Source organism: Plectropomus leopardus, chromosome 11 (assembly GCF_008729295.1).
Source record: "Plectropomus leopardus isolate mb chromosome 11, YSFRI_Pleo_2.0, whole genome shotgun sequence".
In the NCBI taxonomy this organism is placed as follows: Eukaryota; Metazoa; Chordata; class Actinopteri; order Perciformes; family Serranidae; genus Plectropomus; species Plectropomus leopardus.
The window spans coordinates 10,342,286-10,363,578 of NC_056473.1; the positions used below are offsets into that span (position 1 = coordinate 10,342,286).

The 21,293-nt window shown below is 40.7% G+C and overlaps 1 protein-coding gene across 1 annotated transcript in view; it reads right to left on the reverse strand.

Moving 5' to 3' along the window:
- nell2a (neural EGFL like 2a) overlaps positions 1-21,293 on the reverse strand; it is a 104,652-nt gene that overhangs the window by 14,241 nt on the left and 69,118 nt on the right. The window contains exons 14-16 of the mRNA XM_042496264.1: positions 19,196-19,318; positions 16,777-16,872; positions 853-993 (exon numbers count right to left, since the gene is read on the reverse strand). Of these exons, the coding sequence (XP_042352198.1) occupies positions 853-993; positions 16,777-16,872; positions 19,196-19,318 (360 nt within the window). The remainder of the gene's footprint in view (positions 1-852; positions 994-16,776; positions 16,873-19,195; positions 19,319-21,293) is intronic.

Genomic DNA, 21,293 nt, shown 5'->3' on the forward strand with positions numbered 1-21,293 from the left:
AACATTAATGAAAATCTCTTGTTTTCATTTCATGTCCAAAAGTACAAACATGCCTGAATGTGATTTTTTTTTTTTAATAAGTTAGCTGTTATTTTTCATGTAAGAAATTCACAAGTGAAAATTGAAAACTGAGAGGGCTGCGCAGTGAGAATCATAGCTATGTGTACACTTATTTTATGTATCTTGGATACCCTCAGATAGACAAGGCAAACAGGGTACAGCTGCATATAAAAATAAAACAAAAATAATAACAAAAGTACATGAAAATTTGCAATTAGTAGAGACACTCCTCATACAATACATGGTATGAGGTCACTCCCCAGACAAGTCTACCCCAAACACCAAGAGGCCATGTATACGTCACCTGGCAGATGACCAGTGCTCTTTTTATTTTGTAACACAAGAAATCAAGTGGAAAGTAACTTGTCTCCCCCTCTCCACTGAGACACTAAGTTGTTTACATGCACATGAATAACGAATTTATGATCAGGTTTTATTTTTAAAGACATAAAGGAGTACCTCCTTTATGTGTGAGCATGTAAAGGCCATATTCTTTTTATAAGAAGCCCAAATATGCTAGCTGGAGTACTCTGAAAGAAATCTGGATGTATAACAGGGAATATGAATAATAAAACAAATTTTCTTTGCTCATGTAAACACCGTATCCCAAATATGATTGTAACCAGGATAAGCCTCATACACAGGTCATTCATGTCTATGTGAACACTCAGTGTTGGGGCGGAAGAAGCTTTCCAGCCGGCAGTCATACAATCCTTAAATCTGAATAAAAATGTCACTTTTATCATCATGTTTTTTATGTGTGAGTACAGAAAGTGAAGGTGGATCACTCACCTACACATGATTCCCCACTGGCGGAAAACAAGCCGTTGTCATGGTAGCCATCACGGCACTCACAGTGGTACCAGCCGGGCAAGTTGACACAAGTGGATTTACTATCACACTCGACGAAGCCATCAGCACACTCATCAATATCTGCAGAAAGGAGAGGGAACAATAAGACAGCCATAAACATTCTGAATCATGTTAGTTTCAAAGTATGCTCTTTACTCTGAATGGACTATTGAACCTGATTCTTGGCTGGTGGGTATTTTCAACATTGACTGATTTATAATTGATAAAACAACATGTCTGACTTCTGAGTGAATCTTGTCCGTAGGCTTTATTGATGAAGCATAGTTGCATAGCCAGAGAAGGACATCTGTATCAATAAAAGATAGCAGGGAATGAATGATTCTAATACAACGAGCCTTTTCTTAGAAGCTGGAGATTTAACAGGTTTGTATTTTGAAATGCCAGCAAACATCCTACCCAGTCTAATCCTCAAACACATGCAGGCAAACAAAAAGATTCTGAGGTGTGTGTGTGTGTGTGTGTGTGTATATTCTTTTGCTGAACTTTGCTTGGACATTGGGAGTTTCTATGAGGTGATGTGTGAAGAGGCCCAGCAAAGGACTTTAACACACCATCTAACACATCCCGTGGGTGGCTGTCAATAGATGGAGCTGATGTTTGTTTTCACAAGGCTCCACTTAGAAAGATCCTTGACTCTGCCTCCTCCTTCAGCTCTTGTCTTTAATAAAAGACTTTGATAACATGCTCTGACGTTCTCCACTCTGTATTTTTTTTTTTTATCTCCTGTTTCCTCTATTCGGCTCTTTTCATCTGTGTCTCCTTGTCTCTCTGTTTTGGCTCTCTCACTTCTCGTTTCTGTTTACAGCAGGCCAACATTCAACCCTTTAATTTCAACAAGCGACCCTGCAACTTTCCTGCAAACGTCAACCAAGAACAAATCTAATATAATTTTCAACAATGAGCATAATACACAGGGAGAGATGGATCACTCTGATATTTCAGCTAACATTTAATTAAACTAAGGGCCAGGCCTGCACGAGAGAGGAAATAAAGCCTGTTATTACACAGTGGGGCTAAATATGTTGGGCCCAGACATGCACCGTGATTAAATGTGTCTGTAAAGTCGGTGATGGCTTTTTTATTATTGTGCATGATGCATGATGCTCTGCTCTCATTATGAAAATGGCAGTGTGCTGTGTCTGACCTTCTCCACAACTGCCTGCAACAGTATCCCCCATAGAGCGACAGGCAGACCGGGCTCACGGTCCCCCACCGCCCAGGCAGTAATGGGATTAAGATCTATTGGCTAATGAGCCCTCAGCCTTTTAATAGAATTTCTGCAGCAGATTAACTGTTGATGAAATGTCCCACAGATTAGGGCCTTATCTATTCAAAAATGACCCATGTTTGCCTGAGCAGCAGGTTTGCTAAAAAAAACCTCAGATATATTCCTTTTTTCTGTCTTGCATCAAGGTTCCTAAAGCACAAGGTAAATTAGATTTAAGATCTTTTAAATGCCACTAAAAATGAAATTTTAAGGAACAGTTAGATTTAGGAGGATTTAGTAGCATCTAGGACTGCAGATTGCAACCAGCTGAAGCGTCTTCAATTTAGGATTCCTTCAGTGCCCGTTGTTGAGAAGGTTTCTCAAGAAAAATTCCCTTCTGTCTTTTCCTCTCTTCTTCTGGTTAAAACACTAAACAAAGTGGTTTCATGTTGCAAATCAGTGTTTCTGTGACACTGTTTCACATGTCAGAGTGGGGTCGCTAGCCCAGCACCTGCTAATGTGTGCTCAACTTTTTCTCTGAAAACTGAAGATCTGGGAAATACCTGACATTTAGTGGCGTTTTTGTGTGTCTCACTCTGTATGTGGAATTCGACTACCTCGATTCCCATTGTGCCAAGTTCTATACACTTTTTGCACGTAAAATACAGAGCCTCATTTTCTTATGCTGGTTACAGTCATGAGGCAAAGTCTTTGTGACTGAAGCCATCTATCCATCCATTTTCTACCGTTTATCCGGGGTCGGGTCGCGGGGGCAGCTGCCTAAGTAGGGAAGCCCACACTTCCCTCTCTCTGGCCACTTCGTCCAGCTCTTCCCGGGGGATCCCGAGGCGTTCTCAGGCCAGCTGGGAGACATAGTCTCTCCAGCGTGTCCTGGGTCTTCCCCGGTTTCTCCTACTGGTGGGACGTGCCCTGAACACCTCACCGTGGAGGCGTCAGAGAGGCATCCTAATTAGATGCCCGAGCCACCTCATCTGGCTCCTCTCAACGTGGAGGAGCAGCGGCTCTACGCTGAGCTCCTCCCGGATGACCGAGCTTCTCACCTTATCTCTAAGGGAGAGCCCAGCCACCCTACAGAGGAAGCTCATTTCGGCCGCTTATACCCGTGATCTTGTTCTTTCAGTCACTACACTAAAGCTTGTGACCATAGGTGAGGACAGGAACGGATATCGACCGGTAAATCGAGAGTTTTGCCTTTCGGCTCAGCTCCCTCTTCACCGCGACAGATCGGTGCAGAGTGCGCATTACTGCAGACGCTGCACCGATCCGCCTGTCGATCTCCCATTCCATCCTCCCCTCATTGTGAACAAGACCCGAGGTATTTAAACTGCTCCACTTGACTGAAGCAAAAATGCAAATGGCCCTATCTACAGCCAGTGTTTGATTTGTCCGTTCTGGGCCAATGTAGAAACAACCAAGGCGGGCTCCTTGTAAGAGGACCCGCTCCGTATGTAGATATAACCGGCTCATTCTAAGATAACAAAAGTACAACAACTCGTATTTTCTGATCATTATAAACAAATGGGAAAATAAGTTCCATTACTGCCAGTAATGTCTACAACCCCCCCCACCCCCCAAACCCTGCACACTGGACCTTGAAGATTTTTTTGGGCTCTCTTTCGTTGTGGCAAACTTTGAAGCAAAAGCTCACATTTCTCTAATTACATCAGTTTGGTGAGAGCACCACACCACATTTTCTCCCCTTAGGACAGCAATGCTGGGTTAAAAGGACACTGCTTAAAAATCATGAGTCTACAGCAAATACGATAACAAGCCTATCTTTGAAAATTAATATGAATTCTCCCCACTCCTGAAAAGAAATATCCAATGCTCTTTGTTGCCTGTGAATTTCAGTGTGATAAAAGCACAGGGAGCTTTTAAAGGGAAAATCTGCATGAGGTGTATCGCCATTATAGGAAAAAAAAAAAAGATGGATTTGTTCAAATCATCCTCTTCTCCCCAATAAGGTTGCATGAAATTGTTCAAAGTACAACTGAGCAGTCAGATTCTATTTATAACAGACACTGATGATGAAGTAAGTCTAAAAATATGCAAATGGGTTATTTTCAGCCAGTTTCATTCAGGTGTTTTAAAAACCTGACTGTCTGGCTGTAACAACAGAGGGTTACACCTTCAACATAAGATCCATTGTTTTCTCTTTTATCTGAGCCAAACCTGTCAGCAACAATTACGTCCTGTCGCTTCCTGGCCCGCCGTCAAATCAACTTTTAAAGCTGCTGCATTTTAGGACACTGAAACTCACTGTTGTTGCACCTTGGACTTGACAAATTGAATGTGTGGGGATCAGCAAAGATACAGCATGCTCGCAAAAGCCTCGCCTTCTCTTTTATCAACTCCCGTAAATGATAATGGAAGATCATTGTAATTAAATCATCAGCGGCAACTATTAGACAGGGGCGCCGCCTGAAAGCAACGCATCTACTGTATCATGAGGCTTAAGCCGAATCATAGATGCGGATGGCGCAGTACTTTCACTTGTTAAATCATGTCATGTTTCTCCTCTCTCTCTTCTCTTGAAAAATAAAAAACTACACAAACAAAATAAAATCTGTCTTTCTGTCTCTATCTCTTGGCGAGGTCAAGGCCACAGAAGAACAGTTATTTTGGAGTTACTGTGCTGACTGAAAGACGTAGAAACTGACAGAGAAAATCCTACACAGGAGGAGGATGGGTTAGATGAGGAGAGCAGGAAGGAGGAGGAGAAGAGGAGTAGGAGGAAGAAGCAGAAGGAGATGGAGGAGGATTAGGTGAAAGAGGAGAAAGAGAGATAGTTATTCTACTCGTTATCCTGAGTGGCAGCCTGGAAACAAGGGCTCTATTAAGGCAGCTCTCCGAGGACAAAGTGAGGAACAAGCGGACGTTTTTTTTCCCCTCTGCACCCTCCTGGGCTTGTTATGCCACGCTGCCATGACCACCCCCATCCTCTCTTTCTTCATCCTCTGCCTTCACCTTTCCATGTCCTCCTTTTTCGCTGTCTATCTCTGTCTCAAAGCTGAGGCAAAAACAGAGGTGCCCTCATCATCACCACCTTTCCTGCAGTTTGCTCTCTCTTTGAGCAGAAAAAGGCAGAGTTTAGAGTTTAGTCTTGCCCTGCCCTCATCTCCCCATCCCTCGCTTTCATTGTTCCCTCTCTCTTCAGTTCATCCTCACTTCTTATTCTGATCCTGGACAAGTAGAGTTCTTTGCTTTTACCCCTTCTCTCTTTCCTTGCTTCTACTGCTCTCGCTTCCCTCAACATGTCTTTTACCGTCTTTGACTGACAGATAGCCCTGGGGGTTGGGGGTGCAGTTCTGCTGTGTTGCATCACCGTTACTTCTACCACACGTACATCTCCTGTACAGTAACCTAATTCAATCTGATTTCCACTCCCACAGAGGTCCACCTGCTAATCCTGATAGGCTCCAGGAGAAATTATTCAAGAGACATCTCTGGATCTCAGCTGAACCTTTTCCTTCTGCTCCTAAGTCAGAAGCCATCTGACAATAAATGGATTTAAAATGACCTGAATTTGTCACGTCCAATCACGGTTACAACGATGGCTGAAAAAAAGGGCCGCAGAACCTTTAACGGGTACATAGCTTTTATCGGCATGTACGTGACATGACGTTAAGGTAAGAAATGGATTCCTGATCCCGGCTCTTTTATGTACAGTAAAGTGTAATTGAGCGATTGTCACTGGTCCTCAGTCTTCATTAAGAGAGAGAACGAACTCAAGTAATCAATCAATCACCATGAAACCCGAGGCAAATTGAGTTACACACTGGGTTCCTGAAGATGAAACACTGAAACGCAAATCCATATCTGCAAGCACTTGAGTGGGAGAGTGGATGAGTAATCATGGTAAATTGGAAACAAGCCTTGTGAACAACCAGTGGCTGGAGGCGCATAAAGAATGCAATCACTCTGTATCACTTACCTATAGCTGTAAAATTCCCCTACCCTAAAGATTACAACCAAAGTCCCAATTCTTAATCAGATTTTTTCTGTCAAAAAACATGTACATTTTGGAATGATTTTTAAAAGGAAGAAAGAAATTTTTTTTTTAGAGAGGCACAAATGCTCCTTTAATCTCCCAGCCTCTGAGTTGGAGGAAATGCATGTTTGATTGACAAGCTTGTGCTTGTAACTGTCACCTGTTGCTTGTAAACCACGGAGTCGTGTTAGCAGCAGCATTTAGAGCTTAAACAACAGCACCTGCCACTTGCTGCTGAGCATCGTGGAGCATTTAGCAGCTTAAGTGCTAGATATCTCACAGAGAGAAGCTGAGCTCCCAAATATCTATCAATTTTACAGGTTTGCCAGCTAATTAGCTAGGCAGCTGTGGCACAGTGAAGTGCGAGTATGGCTCTGTTTACACTTGATATTAACATGCATTTTGAGTGATCAGATCATACATGCACACAGCTCTAAGTACTGGTGTGAATGTGCCCAATGGTCCTCAATGTATCATGAGACTAGATTGCTCAGACCACATTCAGAGGTGGTCTGGGCTGCATATGGCCACATTCTTTCATCAGTGTGTACAGTGATGTGTCCTGGGTTACAGTGAAGGACTGCCTACTCAGCTGATATTCTCTGCACAGGCAGAAATAACTACTCAATCGTGCACCAGCGGCATCATTTTAAAGTGTGATACAACAAACTGAAGCCACAACAATAACAGAGGAAGTAGCCCCTCTCACATTATTTGTAGAACAATAGCTTTTATCATCACACAGAAGATTCAGAGTCCCACAGGCTCAATTGAACAGACTGAGGAACTTATTTGTTCCCCACTCTATTAAATCAGATTATAGCTTCCAAGTAGCCTCAGTGTACATGGGTCGAACAAGGAATCTAACAGGAATGATTAATTACCTCCACTCTTTGCAATGTCTCATGTAATTTCTAGTGTTTATAGTACGGTTTAATTGTTTGGTTAAATGTTTTTTTTCGTGTTTTTGTATTCATTTGAAACAGTTGACATCCTGGGACAATGTAAAGATTTTTTTCTCACAATAAAGTAATACCAGTAATAATATTGGTATATTATTATTATTATTATTATAATAATAATAATAATAATAATAACAATAATAATTCATAATCACAATAATAATTAGGACTTATACAGTACTTTTCGAAGTACTCAAAGATGCTTTACATGAAATACAAAAAGAAAGCAAAGAAAAACAAATACAAATAAAATAACATGTCAAATCAAATCAAATCAGAGTAACATCATCAAGAGAAAAGTAACAACAACAGCAAAATGAATTCTCGTGGATGGACGCACAAAACACACTGCCTGATTTCAATTTGGACTGAAGAGACCAAAATGTTCTCATTCCAATTCGTCACATGGTGCCACTTTGTCGGTGACCTTCCGCGTGACATTTTAGGTATCCCTCTGTATCAGTTATTTACGCTGTGGGATGCCATTACCATGATGTCAACCACTGCACGAGGTGGGATGACTCGGCATGTCGCTTTGTTTACACAACATCAGCACAGGGCTTAGGATTAGGCAACAAAGTCACACACAGTAAAACTCACATCCACACTGGAAAGGAACACCGGACTTCCACATAAAAGTCAGTTGTTTGTTGAACCCATCCACCTCCCCTCCCGCTTGCCCTACAAGCGCACTCGCACTCCTTATATTATGTCGTCACCGGCAGCGTTACGGTCTGATGATTTCCCTCCTCGTTTCATGTGCACGCGACCAGTTCTGTCCGGCTGCTATTAAACTGTTGATTGTTGTTTGGTGGCTCATTCAGCAAGTCAAGATGCAACACTAGATCAAGTGTCCATGATTCTGAATAAGAAGGAGACATTAGCTAGAAGCAAATGCAAGCTATGGTTCTAAGTGTCTGAGTTTTCGTGTGTTGAAGCAGGATGCTGACTGGCTGTTGGTCAGTGTCACTGGCTATGCCTACATTCACATCTATATTCCCCTTTAATTTCGATTATGACAATGTTCTGAATTTGATGCGGATCATATAATCAGCATATTCACTTGAGATCAAATATCGATATATATATATATATATATCAGGCTTTAGCAGCACTATTTGGGCATGTAAACAGCCAATTTGGAATATGCGTCTCAATTGGGTTTTTTTTACGGTAGTTTGCAGCACACGGCCTCGTATTTGTTTACGGTTGGCTCTGTGTTGTCATGGATACACTGTACAAAAACCAACTCGCCAACAGTTTGCAAGGCTGTGTGGTAGAGATGCATGCAGCACAAAATATCACATTTTGGGTTGGAAGGAGAAATACACCTGCTTTGAAACTTAAAGACTGGGATATGTGCAAATATCACAGCACCGATGTTTTCAAGAGGGTGACGTAAGGAAAGAGGGAGTCCAACAGGTCTGCCACTAGAGGGAAACTTAAAAAAAAAAAATGATGCAAGAGACACAAACTGACAAGCGGCTCCAGCTGTTGCACCTCTTCATATTTTATTCTATTTTTAAGTATGCAGAGCTGCATGTAAACAGCTTAGTAGGGATACTGTCTTTTTTTGGAATAAGGGCTATAACCAAAATATTTTGTGCATGTAAACATACTCACTGTCAGTTAGTACAAAGACTGTTGCGACTTTCCACAAATAGAGTTTAAAGTATCAACATGCAAAGAATTTACCCAAAGACAAAAAAAACGGCATTCTGACAGGTATTCTCAGATAGATGGTTTTATCACGAAACCTAAAAAAATAAAATAAAATAATTAACTTTTGGATGCAGACTCTTTTTTTCCAAAGGAGAGGAAAGGGCATGTAATTAACAGAGCAGGTCTATATGCTGCAGCAGAAAAATACATGCAATTTATTTTCAATTGGCCTTTAAGGCAAAGTAGCTGTCCAGTGGCCGCTGCAGTTCACTGCACTGCAGCAGCTACAGCCACAAACTATCCCTGGGAGATGTGTCATTTAGGTAGAAGCAGCAGGTTGCGCTCGGCTAAACGACAGCTCTGGCCATTAGCAGGGCCTAATTAAGACACACTAATTACGGGTGATGGAGTGAGTACTTTGTAAGGCCGTCTCTAAATAAATAATTAATACATAATCACTGTGCTTAAACAAGCCGCTTGAGCTTCAACAGTCACAGGCCCCCAGGCCTTGTGGGTAAATCGTGGAGCAAAAGAGGGAGGGAGAGCTGCAGTGATGCATCATGGGAGCTGTCAAAGGGGTGAAAAAATTAATATGGTTTAAAATATTCACTACCTGTGACGGAGCGTCGAGTGGGTGGTGCTCAGGGGAGATTTCGACTATGATAAGGTTGTGATGTTTTTTTCCTTCTACCATTGTGTAATACACGCTGTGGCCCTCGCTGTTTCAAATTACGCAACGGCAAAGCATCAACAACTGCTGCCAACTTTTCTGTCCTGTGTAATTTAACCTGGACCAGCCTGTTTGTCATGCATATCTTTATTTACTTGTATTGTAATATACCTGTTCATATTCATCTGTCTGTCTGTATGTCTCATTATTTGCTATTCATCTTCCTGCTTGTTTGACTCTGGCTGTTTGTTTCTTTATCTATCTGTTGTTTTGTCCGTCTTTCAGTCTGCTGCTTTTTTTTTTGTCTGTCTAGTCTGTGTTTTTGTCTAAAACCCTGACAAGCTTCCTGGAGCTCGACATCAATGTAAATGAGGTCTGAGGGAACAAATTGTTTGTCTGGCCTCGATTCGGCTCTTTGTCCTAGTCAATATGCCAGCGTGACCTCGGGGCTCCACACTCCTTCTCTCACTGCCTTCAAAGTTTCTGTCATGAACTCCGTCGCCATATTCTTCCTCATTGCTATTTTTCCTGTTCCATTTTTACATCTCATAATAAATCACCTCCTTTTTTCGTCCCCTTTTTCCTCACATCTTATCTCCTCTCATCTGCTATTACCCAATAATTAAGTACCCTCTACTTTCCTAACTTCTCAGCTGTCTTTCTCCACATATGTCCTCTTCAAAATTCGCTTCCTTCGTGTTTTCTTCATGTAAATGTAAAGTTAGAGAAAAGGTTGTAAAAACTCATTAAACAGTGAATTGAATATGGAAGCTCTGATGAAAAGGCGCCGTTTTCCCTCGCATAAACAGAACGCTTCCCTCTTTAGGTCACATTTCTTTATGAGAGTATCAATTCAGAGGAAGAAGTGTGCTGGTAAATGATCACGACTTGAGAAAATTAGTTTTTTTACCTACCAATAAAACAACAATTTACTGTGTAGGTGTAATACACCGGGGGTCCTTGATGGTGCTCTTGAACATAACCCTCTAGGAGTGTGTAGGAGTCAAAAATATAAACTGCATCATTAACACCAAACATAAAAAAATCTTTTATCTATTTCTCCTTGTCCTTTAAGATGTTAAAAGAATAGCCTTTATGTGATCCAGAGCCACTAATGATTAAAAGTGCTTGTGAGGATTTTGAGACTACAGATGAATTGAAAGATGAAAGGGAGAGGTGTCCATCCACAGCATCTGATCAAATGCTCTTCTCCCTTAAGCAGCCTGCAGCGTCCTTTGAGAAGCCAGCAAGAGGCCAGCCAAGGACAGCAGAGATGCCCATTAGTTACAGAACTGACAGCATAGTGACAGAAAATTTTAACTGGTGGCAAAGCACCCTAACAAGCTTAGAGGGGCCTGAAAGGAGAAGATAATGAGCTGAAAATAAAAGAAATACAAACGTTACCTCCCCATTCATATCATAGGAACAGCTCAGCAATTCAGTCAATAGAAATGAATCTGAGGCCAAAACAGAAGAGGATGTTCACAGATGTTATGTCTGATTATTTCATAAAGAGGCTAACAGCTGGGAGAAAATCTTTACAGTCCTAGGCCATGTTTCCTAAAAGCTTCTTAAAGCTCAGACGCCCTTGTTATGAATCCTCTGACATGTGCAGGGTGTTTTCTAGAAGCATGATAACCAAAGACACTCTTCAGATTACAAGTTCCTCCTGCACACTTCTCTTTTAGATGGAGCAAGAATTTATTAAAAGCGTTTATGTTTTTGTTAATTTCATTCAATCATTCAGCCTACACCTCTATCGAGTGATGTTTTCTGCATATAAAGTAGTGTTTTATGCAACATGAGTGGAGATCTTTACACAGTAAATAAGTTAGTAGGCTAAGAAAGAGAAAATATGAATTACTAATGATGAAAATCATTTCTTCAACCTGCTTTTCAAGGACTTATTTGAAAAATCGTGGATATGTGCATTAATTATACATGATTATATTTGTAAATTTTCATTGCAATTCTCTTCTTCACTGGTTATGTAAAAGCGCCAGGAGCAATGACATCCAGAACAACTTTAACAATGATGACTACACTTTGATGGACAGAGGTGCAAGCTACTGGATTTTGCCAACACCAATTTGAAGCTCAATTTGTGCTTTAGTGCAACGTCTGGCAGCTAATTTGTTTAAAGAACATCAGGTTCACTTTCTTACACCTCCACCAAGTAACATGTATTATATGAAACACTGCAAGCTGGAGGTGCTGATTGTTAGGCTACATTTACATGATGTACTCAATAATTCTAAGCTCTCTATTGCCTTTTTTCCCTTGCTTGCCCTTTCCCTTACAAACATTTTGTGTATCTTTTGTATCTATCATGGTTTATGTAAAGTTACTATGTTACTAGTTACCAAACCTCTTAAATCTATATATTAGAAAATAAGGCCTGGGGTAAAACATTGGGTCGACTTTGCTTTTGTGCACTTAGTGACTGTCAGAGCAAAAATGTTTACCTGAAACAGACAACATCATCGATAATCACAGCTATATTACTACAGTGACTGCAACACCAACATGGGTTCATTTTACCACACCAGAGAAATTCATTTACAGGTATATGATCAATCAAACAAAATAATGACCTCACTCTTTATTCGGCATTGGAGCACTCAGGTTAAAAAAAAAAAAAATCAGAGGTTTTACCAAACAGCTTTAGTTTTTACTCCAAAGCATTCCTAATAGGCAGAGCTGCACATTTTTACTCTTCCCAAGACAGGGAAGAAAATGGACGTCCATTTTTCTGAAAAATAAACCTAATATTCCAGCTTTTGCCCATCTCTCAACCCGAGCCATATAAGGAATGATGCTAGCCTGAGGCTACCACATTGACTATGCGGCATGTTCGGGGCACACATTACATGGCTGGCCCTGCGTACATTTATATCCGCGACTGAAGTGTATGTGCCCTGGCGCAGCTGTGTCCTGCATAATTCATGATGTGTCAGAGTCCTCCACTAGCTGGTGTCTGTCTGTCAGCAATGCGTGTCCCCTGTCCCTACCCATCCATTCCCCCTGAATGGTAATGACAAGCCACCGAGCGCACACACACACACACACAAAGTCACAAAAAGATGATGAACACAAAGTGAAAACACATTAACACGCATCCACATACTCGTACAATTACAGATAGAAAGATATGTACACACTACTCATATGCACACCGCAGCACGCCGACGTACAGCGATGCAAGATGGGGAGGCAGGTTGACAAACTGTTAGTGTCCTCTCATACCTAAGCGTGTGAGTGTGCTTATAGGTGTGCGTGTGTCTATCCACAGTGCCTTGAAGAGCTCCTGTTCGGTGTCTTATGACAGGCCGTCAGTCTGCCGCTGCAGCAGCCGAAGCGGTGGAGTCCCCAGGGAGGCCTCTAAAAGCTCACAGGGTTCTGGGGGTGGGGAGCCCAGACTTAGTGAAAGCTTTTCCATGTTCATCCACCCAGCTCTGCTTCTCCTCCTCCTTCTGCACCGACTCCACCGGCCTCATCCCGCATCCAAATGCAGAGAAAACTCACTAACCCCTGCCCTCTCACCACCCATCTCTCTCTCCTTGAGTTCCATCGCCGCATCTGTCAGTTTCCTCCCAACATCTCTGTATCTTCCTTTCCACTTCACCTCCTCTCACCCCTCCCTACTGGTCGTTACTTCTCTTCCTCTCCCTCCACAAATTTTGCATCTGTCAGTCTCCCTGTACGTCTCCATCTCTTCTCCCCAAACCTTCCCTCTCATCCCCCTCCTCCTCACCAGCAGAGCAGCATATCCAACAGTACATTAACCTCCATACATCTCTGTGAGCTTCTCCAGTAGACACTTCCCTCAGTGGGAGCTCCTGTCATACTGTGAGGAGACAATAAGACGGACTCCCCCTTTCACACTGAATGACTGGTGAAGTCTCTAAACGGTGCCAGAGGCTTTAGCCCTGTAGCATGGGGCCCTGACGGTGGTCCTGGAGTATAAAACCTCACCAAAAAAAAAAAAGAGGATGGTAGCTGTCACAGAGCTGACTCGGACAAGTTGGGAGGGAGTCAGAGTGGGAGGGAGGAGAGGGATACACATGCACACTGAAGCAGCAGCTGCTGTGACAAACATCTTGTCGCCTGAGGCATGAGGAGTGTGCGAGAGATTCGGCGTGTGTGTGAGCGCTTGTTTGTGTTCGCGTCCCCCAAATCCTGGAATTCTAATCAGCGTCAATAATGAGCGCAGAGGAGCCTAGAAACAGGCTGATCCCTGAGCCACCAATCTTTCATCCCCTGAATTTTCTCATGATGTGATTAAAAAATAGACAACAGCATTTGGAGAAAATTGCTTGCAATCAGTTGTTTTTTTGGTCACATTAAATGGTGAAAAATAACTTGAAAGGGTTGGTTCACCAAAATCACAGAAAAACATATTTTCTCAATTACATCTTGCAGTATGTACTCATGCAGATGACAGTTTGTGAGTTTCTAGATGTTTGCCTCCACCTTAATTTGATGGAACTTTTTGCTTTTTGATGCTCATTAATTTGCATTGGAAATTACACTTTTAAAGAAATGGTTCAAAATAATGGGAAATGCGATGGCTCTTACAGAGCCTGAGATGTGTAAATGGATGCCCCTGACATATTTGTGTTAATTATGATGCTGTAGTCAACTGGGAGTTTGCTAGCTAGATTGGTAGCACAGAGACAGCTAGCTCAGCTCTGTATGAAGGTTACAAAATTGTTCTACTAGCACCTCTATGTCTCAATAATTAACACGTTATTTGCATGTTATACTTTCGGAGTGAAGTGTAAAAAGTGACTTTTTGAAGTGAGTCTTCATTAGTCCTGCACAAAGGCTCCTTAAACCTAAATTTGTCATTTTTACAATTTTAGATATAATGTGTTAATGTAGCTATCTTCATAATTGCTGGTTGGTATGTCAATTTTTACCTTGGAAGAAGCCAGGCTAGCTGTTTCCCCCTGCTTTCAGCCTCTATGCTAAGCTAAGCCTGCCATAGCTGCATATTTGTGGCATTATCAAATTCACTTTATTTTAATTTTATACTCTTGCAATGCATTGGCGGGTAGTGTTTTCAAGGATTACATTTCAGTTGTACAATCTCGCATTATAGAGCACTCACCACAATAACAGACAAAGACACACATGTATGTGGGTAGTACAAGGTTAAATGGATTTTTTTTCAATGCTGTGCGCACAATAGACTAATTTCAATTCAGCTGCCTTAAACTGGGGTGAAGGCAGAAATCTCAAAGATGGATTTCTCAAAACCTGGACAAATAAACCAAAAGTTTTTGAATGGCTAGATACCATTTCCACTTTCATATTTCAAGTTTTGGTAATCTCAAATTGCAATATTAAATATGGATACATAAAATAAAAAAATAATAAGTTCTAAACTCTTCTGACAGGAAAGGTGACGCCTGATGAACAGACTGGCAATCAGTGCCCACAAAAAACTGGGGATAAACTGGTCAGGAAATCTCTTTATGTATGTCTTCCTTTTTTAATCCGGGACACAACGTTCACCGAGTACTGGTGAAGGAGCCAAATGTGACTAAAAAATCTCTCATTGAAACACTGAAACTTTTACTTTGTTCACTCATCTTTGTGTGTTTTCAAAAAAAAGAACACTGGTGTGCAGTCATGTTGTTCTTGTTCTGGTTTTTGAAGTAGAGACTTTAATAAATGCCTTTTAAATCCTATGCTTTAACAAAGCAGTGTGCTTTAACTTTTCAGGGAATTCATTCCCTTTGTTGTGGACAGAGATATCCAGCATTTACGAAGAAAAACCTTTCTCAAACCTAACCTTGATGATTGATCTGATGAAAATAGTATTGTGAAAAAAGCTTACTCTACAACAAAGACATGTTTCCTACAAAACTTACTCATTTGTAAGAGCTTTTGTGATACCGAGTGATGAGTAGCATCACCTTGGACACAGCTGGCGTACATTTTGTGAGGTTTAGCCTTTGAAGGACTATTCAGTGACTGTGTTTTTGAGACGCAGGATGCTCACAAAAGAGAGTGAAAAGTGAGAGAGGGAGACAAAGAGCGAGAGGCGGGGATCTAAAACACTATAGAAGGTAATGAAATGTGTGATTGCCTGGACCGTGCCATTACTGAGGGACGAGGTCCTTAGAACCCTCTCTGCTGCAAAATGGGGAGGATAAGTCATTATGGTTAGGTGCGTTAACACATTCTCGGTATCTTCACACACACAACCGCACACACACTGCCCCTTCCGCATCATCTCCTGGCTGCACCATGAGGAAATTCATTTACTTTAAGACGGGCAGTAAAAAGGATGCCTCGTAAAAAAAAGAAAAAAAAAAGTCCTTTATGTGCAATCAATACCCGAACCAATGAGCAAGCAGAGAGGCTCAGTTTGCTTCACTCAAACACAAAAAAAGCACACACGCTGACTGAGAAAACTGTCATGACTTGACTTTCTATTAGCTCGGCCGCTTGTCTTCTCAAGGACACTCCGAGAAGGGTTTGAAACGGGTTACGAGAAAGGTGTTGCAGCTATAGATTAGACATACAGTGCAGCTACCTCCGGATTACAGTCGCTCTTAGTTACCTTAAATCACCAGCACCGCAGGGGAAAACACACTCAATAGGATCCAAAGCCTAGAGTCTTATCGCAGCGTTGTGTTTGACATATTTCCATGCATGAGAGCAAGCGGTGATATGGTCTTTGCTATAAACACACGCTGACTTAATACTTGGTTAAGCTATCGCGCCCTATCGGATATTGTGCATCAGGAGTTTGTGCAGTCGTAATTTGGATGTGGCGTGGAGCCGATGAGGAGGAATGCCACCCTGATTAATACGGGCTGTGATATGGGGTAATTCCCATACTGCTGCAACTGCAGTTCAAATCCTTCATCGGGCCATTGGAAGAGGTACAAGCTCATTATTCACCATGGAGCGCAGACCCACACAGTCACCGATGGACACACACAAACACACACATACAGAGTGAATATATAGCAGAGTGTGAGCACTGGAAACATCTCAGCATTTACAGATCAGCTGTTTTGCTGAGGTCAGAGCAAAGACAGCTCCACAAAGTTAAGAATTATCACTTCCTTTTTAAACCAAAGCCCAGATATGCCAAGATAACTCAAGCAACAACTTTGATCTTAAGTACCTTTCTGCATTAATCTCCCCTCCCCTTTCATTTTCCTGTTAGATCTTAAGAAAATAAATCACCCCCTCACTCTACGTCACCTCTTCTTCCTGTTTGTCGTCCCTTCGCGAGCATTCAGTCAAGTCTTTCTTGAGCTATTTTTGATGAGATGAACGTAGGAGTGGAACTGAAATGAACTCTTACCTGTCTCGCATCTCTTTCCAGTAAATCCTTGCTGGCAAACACAGTTGTTAGGTGAGACGCAGGTTCCCCCGTTCTGGCACAATCCGTCACACATAGCTAGAGGAAGACCAGAGGAGAGGAGCCATTACTCACAAAGATTAACGAGCATTAACTATGTAATTAGACCAGCAGCAGCATATGTATTTGCATACAGAATATGAGCTAATTTGGTGATGTGATTCATTATGGGGCTCTAACGATATTATTTCACGTGATTAATGCATCCCACCAAGGTTAATTCAAAAATGTTCATTATCCATGTGTGGACTGTTAGTTAATGTGTCCCCAAAACACAGAGAAGTCATTGAAGTTGACAGAATGCAATGGAAATAAATGAAATGTATACATAAATTGCAGCCTACTCCCCCAGAATAAAGAATAAACATTGAAAACAAAAGCAGTTCCCACCAATAAAGGGAGCAACACGCTCACATTTGGTTAAAGGGACACTGCAACAATTTAACATGGACTTCCATAGAGCTGGGGGATTCATACAAACAGATTTATAAAAAAAAAAAAAAAAAAAAAAAAAAAAAAGAATGAGCAAAATTGAAGCAAAACAGGATAAGATATTCTGACTTTTGGTGACTAGTTTGGGTCAAGTCTTTGTCTTTATCACTAGAAAACTAAAAAATTTTAAGGCTTGCTGATGGGGAAAAAGAAGCAACCTGATAACACAATTGTCTATATAAAATTATGAGCCAGAGAACAATATAAAACTGTTTCACAGGATGTGTAGTCATAGGCTAAACAAGTGTATGGCAGCTGACATACTGTGGAACCGGGCTTTAAATAAATAGATAAATAAATAAAAATAAAAAACTGATTTCATTCCAAATGCCTTAAAATGGTTCATTTGTGCACAACGAAAGGTAAATAAATACACATAGATAAATAATATGGCACATTTTTGAGCGTTTGCGTGTGTGTGTGTGTGTGTGTATGTGTGTGTGTGTGTGTGTTTGTGGAAACCTAATGTGGTATTACATAGCTAAACTCATGAACATCAATATCAACATCCACCATTTTTGACAGTGTGTGACAGTGTGTTACAGTATGAAAGCATTGTGATGTCCATAACTATATGTCTTTTTCTGCTAACAAATGACTTCTAACATTTTAATGAGGACTGAAGTAAGCCTGCATGGCGGGGCTTTAGAATGTTGAAACAACAATAAATCTGCCCGTTTCGTGCCAAATTTGCCATGATTTGCCTTTTGTTTCACTATGTTTTGAACATACCTTGGTTACCTTTTAGAAAATTGCATTTAATTCAATGCATTTATTTTCTGTGAAGTTTCGACAGATAACTAAGGATAAAAAGATCTCTGCTCTCTGTTCATTGTGCTAAAATATATGCCAGAACAGGTCAGATGAAAGCCGTTTTTACTGCTCTCTTCAATATAAGTGTCATATTACATGCAACATTAGGCATTGCGAACATGAGAGACAGCAATATGTCTATTAAAAACAGTTCTCAATAGCATAGTAGGTCCTTGACATCATGTCACATTCCCATACTTGGCTTTTGCTGAAATTAAACTAATCTTCACGTGTAAAATAAGTGCACTTTCCATATCAATACATTTCTAATGAGGGGATTGATTTACCAGCTAAGGTCAAATTAATTTTCTAGTAAGAGCATAAATTACAAATAAAACAACACACACAGAGAGGCATTCAGTAAACCTTGGTCGCAAAATGGTTTTCAGTATAGCACAATGCTTTTTAAATGGCACTGATATTGAGTAGGGAACCTCTAAACATCAGCTACAATGCAAGTACAAGATTATTGACTTTGGAACTTGACATATTAAAATGTCTGTTTTTTTAAAAAACAGAATACTAGAGTAAGTACTAGAGTAATATTCATGATGCTCAACCAGACTGTATGTAAAAATGGGTGACATGGCAGCTCCCCAAGCTTGAAGCCAGATCATCCCAATCACCCCCTGGTGGCTGGCTGCAGTATCACAGTGGATGGGACATGGGCCAAACTAGAAACTCGAAATACCAGCAAATACATTTTCCCAATTTTTTACTATTAGCTATAGAAACAGTCAATTTCAAGTTTTATTGCTGTTTATGTGATAATTTAAGAACTACTTTTTGGCAAAATGTACCTTATTTATGATAAGTTTTGCAGGATTTCTGATTCAAAATGCTCAAAGCTGTTATTTTGGAAGGCAACCTTTCCTGTTGCGGATTTTATTTATAGAGTCCAGGACAGAATACAAAGTTTATTGTTTGCAATGTTATTTAAAAAGATAGCTCATGTCTAACAAATGGAACTATTTTAGGTATCTTGTGGGTCCACTTGGGCTGGGTACTTGTATGTGCTTGACACGATAAACAACATAACTGACATGGTGGTGCTTACCTTTGCAGACTGTCCCGTTGCCAGTGTAGCCGGGCTTACAGGAGCAGCTGTGGCCTCCGACCATGTTAAAGCACAAGGCGTTCTCATCGCAGTTGTGGAGCCCGCTGAGGCATTCGTCATGCTCTAAAGAAAGAAGATTAAAAAAAAAAAACAACAACACAGATGTCACTGCAAAGGAGCTCTTTAGTCTCATGTACATTGGGAAAATGTAGCAGTGAAGCTTGTTTCCACTGTTGTTACATCCATAGTTCAAAATCTCATTACATTCACATCTGCACAGAACTACTTTCAAGAAAATGACATTTGATTAAAGAAAAATGAATGTTTATTTTCCTTGTAAAAATGAGAAATGATAGCACCCAGCTGGTAATTTGTTTTACTTTCCATTAAGAAAAAGCGATTTGTGACTCAGTCTTGGATTAAATGACTTGATAGTTAGACAGCTGTGAGTCTGGTAATAAGACATCAGTGATAAACAGCCGACTGCAGGACGAGCCATTTCTCTATCTCCCATCGTGATCTGTCATAAAAAATTGTTTCAGATGTTTTGCTGTAATTTGTTGTTTTTTTGGCACAATATGAGATATGGAGCCGTCTCAATGATGAATCCGAGTTTTATAGCCGCTGAAGATAAGCTCCTCCATTTGCACACATATGTACACATTAATGAGATGTTGTATTTTGCATTTATGAGTCACTGGCCTTTAGTTGGAGTGCTGTAAAATGGCACAATTGGCCGTTAAGCACCAAGAGAAATATTTTCTGTGAGTTTCACATAAGCATTAAGAAAATGTCCCCTCAGGACCATGACTCCCAAGCTCTCATCACTGCTGCTGCTGTGGAGTTTGTGATATGGTTTGTTATGAATATCCCAGTGACAAGCTTGACTAATGGCTACAGCCCATGACAACATAGTGAATCCAACTGGCAAACAACTCTCTTCCCCTCTCTCTGGAGAGGAGACTGACGTGGCAAAATAACTTGTAAAAAAGGCCTGGAGACTACCAGAAATTTACTATACAAACAGCATTGCCAGATGGGAAATATTAAACTAAAGTGCCAAAGGCTTAAAATTGTAATCATGAACGTATTTGCAGGAAAATGATCGTACACAAGTCATAACCACAAGAACAAATGGGCACAAATGTGAAACACATTTAATTTAATTTTTTATAGCAAGCTGACATTCCTATGATTCAAAGGGTCCATTAGTCCTAGGTCTGTAATGGCCTGTTCATATTCTGTGTGAAAAAAGCAATGGCCTCAGATAAGCTATAATAAAAATAAATAACTGGACTTAGTGGTGCATTTAAAATAATTTGAACTGAACAGAGCATACCTTAGTGAAAAAGTTCAAGCTCAAAAACAACAAACGTGCATGTATATATAGCTTACACCAAGCATGAGCAAAGGTGTGAACTGAATCACATGACTTGGACTTGAGTCAGAGTTGAGCCCAAAATTGGATGACTTTAGACTCGCCTTGACAAAATCAAAAAAGACTTGCAACTCGACTTGGACTTATACATCATCGGCTTGGGACTTTGCTTGGACTTGAGCCTTGTAACTTAAAAATTCTTGAAAGCTTCACCCCAAACCCAAAGACCTAAACGTTATTAAAAAGTGTGCCACAAATAAGTGAATTTCCTTTCATTACCTGAATCAACTTACGTCAACACTATTCATTTCACAGCAAGTTGATACTTAATTCCCTAGATCGACTTGGTTTGAACCAATTCAATAGCATCCAATCAAGCTGCAGGACAGAACCATGAAGACCTGCTGTTACATTACTGAGCGCCAGCTGAAAAAATGATACAAAGGATAGTTTCCATTGCGTACAAAAAGTATGCATTAGTCAAAAAAACAATGAATTGCAGTAAGCAAAACATATAGGTCAAAAATCACCAATCCAAGAACTCTTTACAAGATTTTGAAAAACATTTATGATATTTGTAAATTTACTAGTAGGCAATTATTTGTTTTCAAAATGGCATTGCATTTGGTGAAGAATGTATTAAGAATTTTTTGGGATTCAGGACTTGACTTGGGATTTGACTCCAGACTTGCTTGTCTTGAACTGGGACTTCATCTTGGA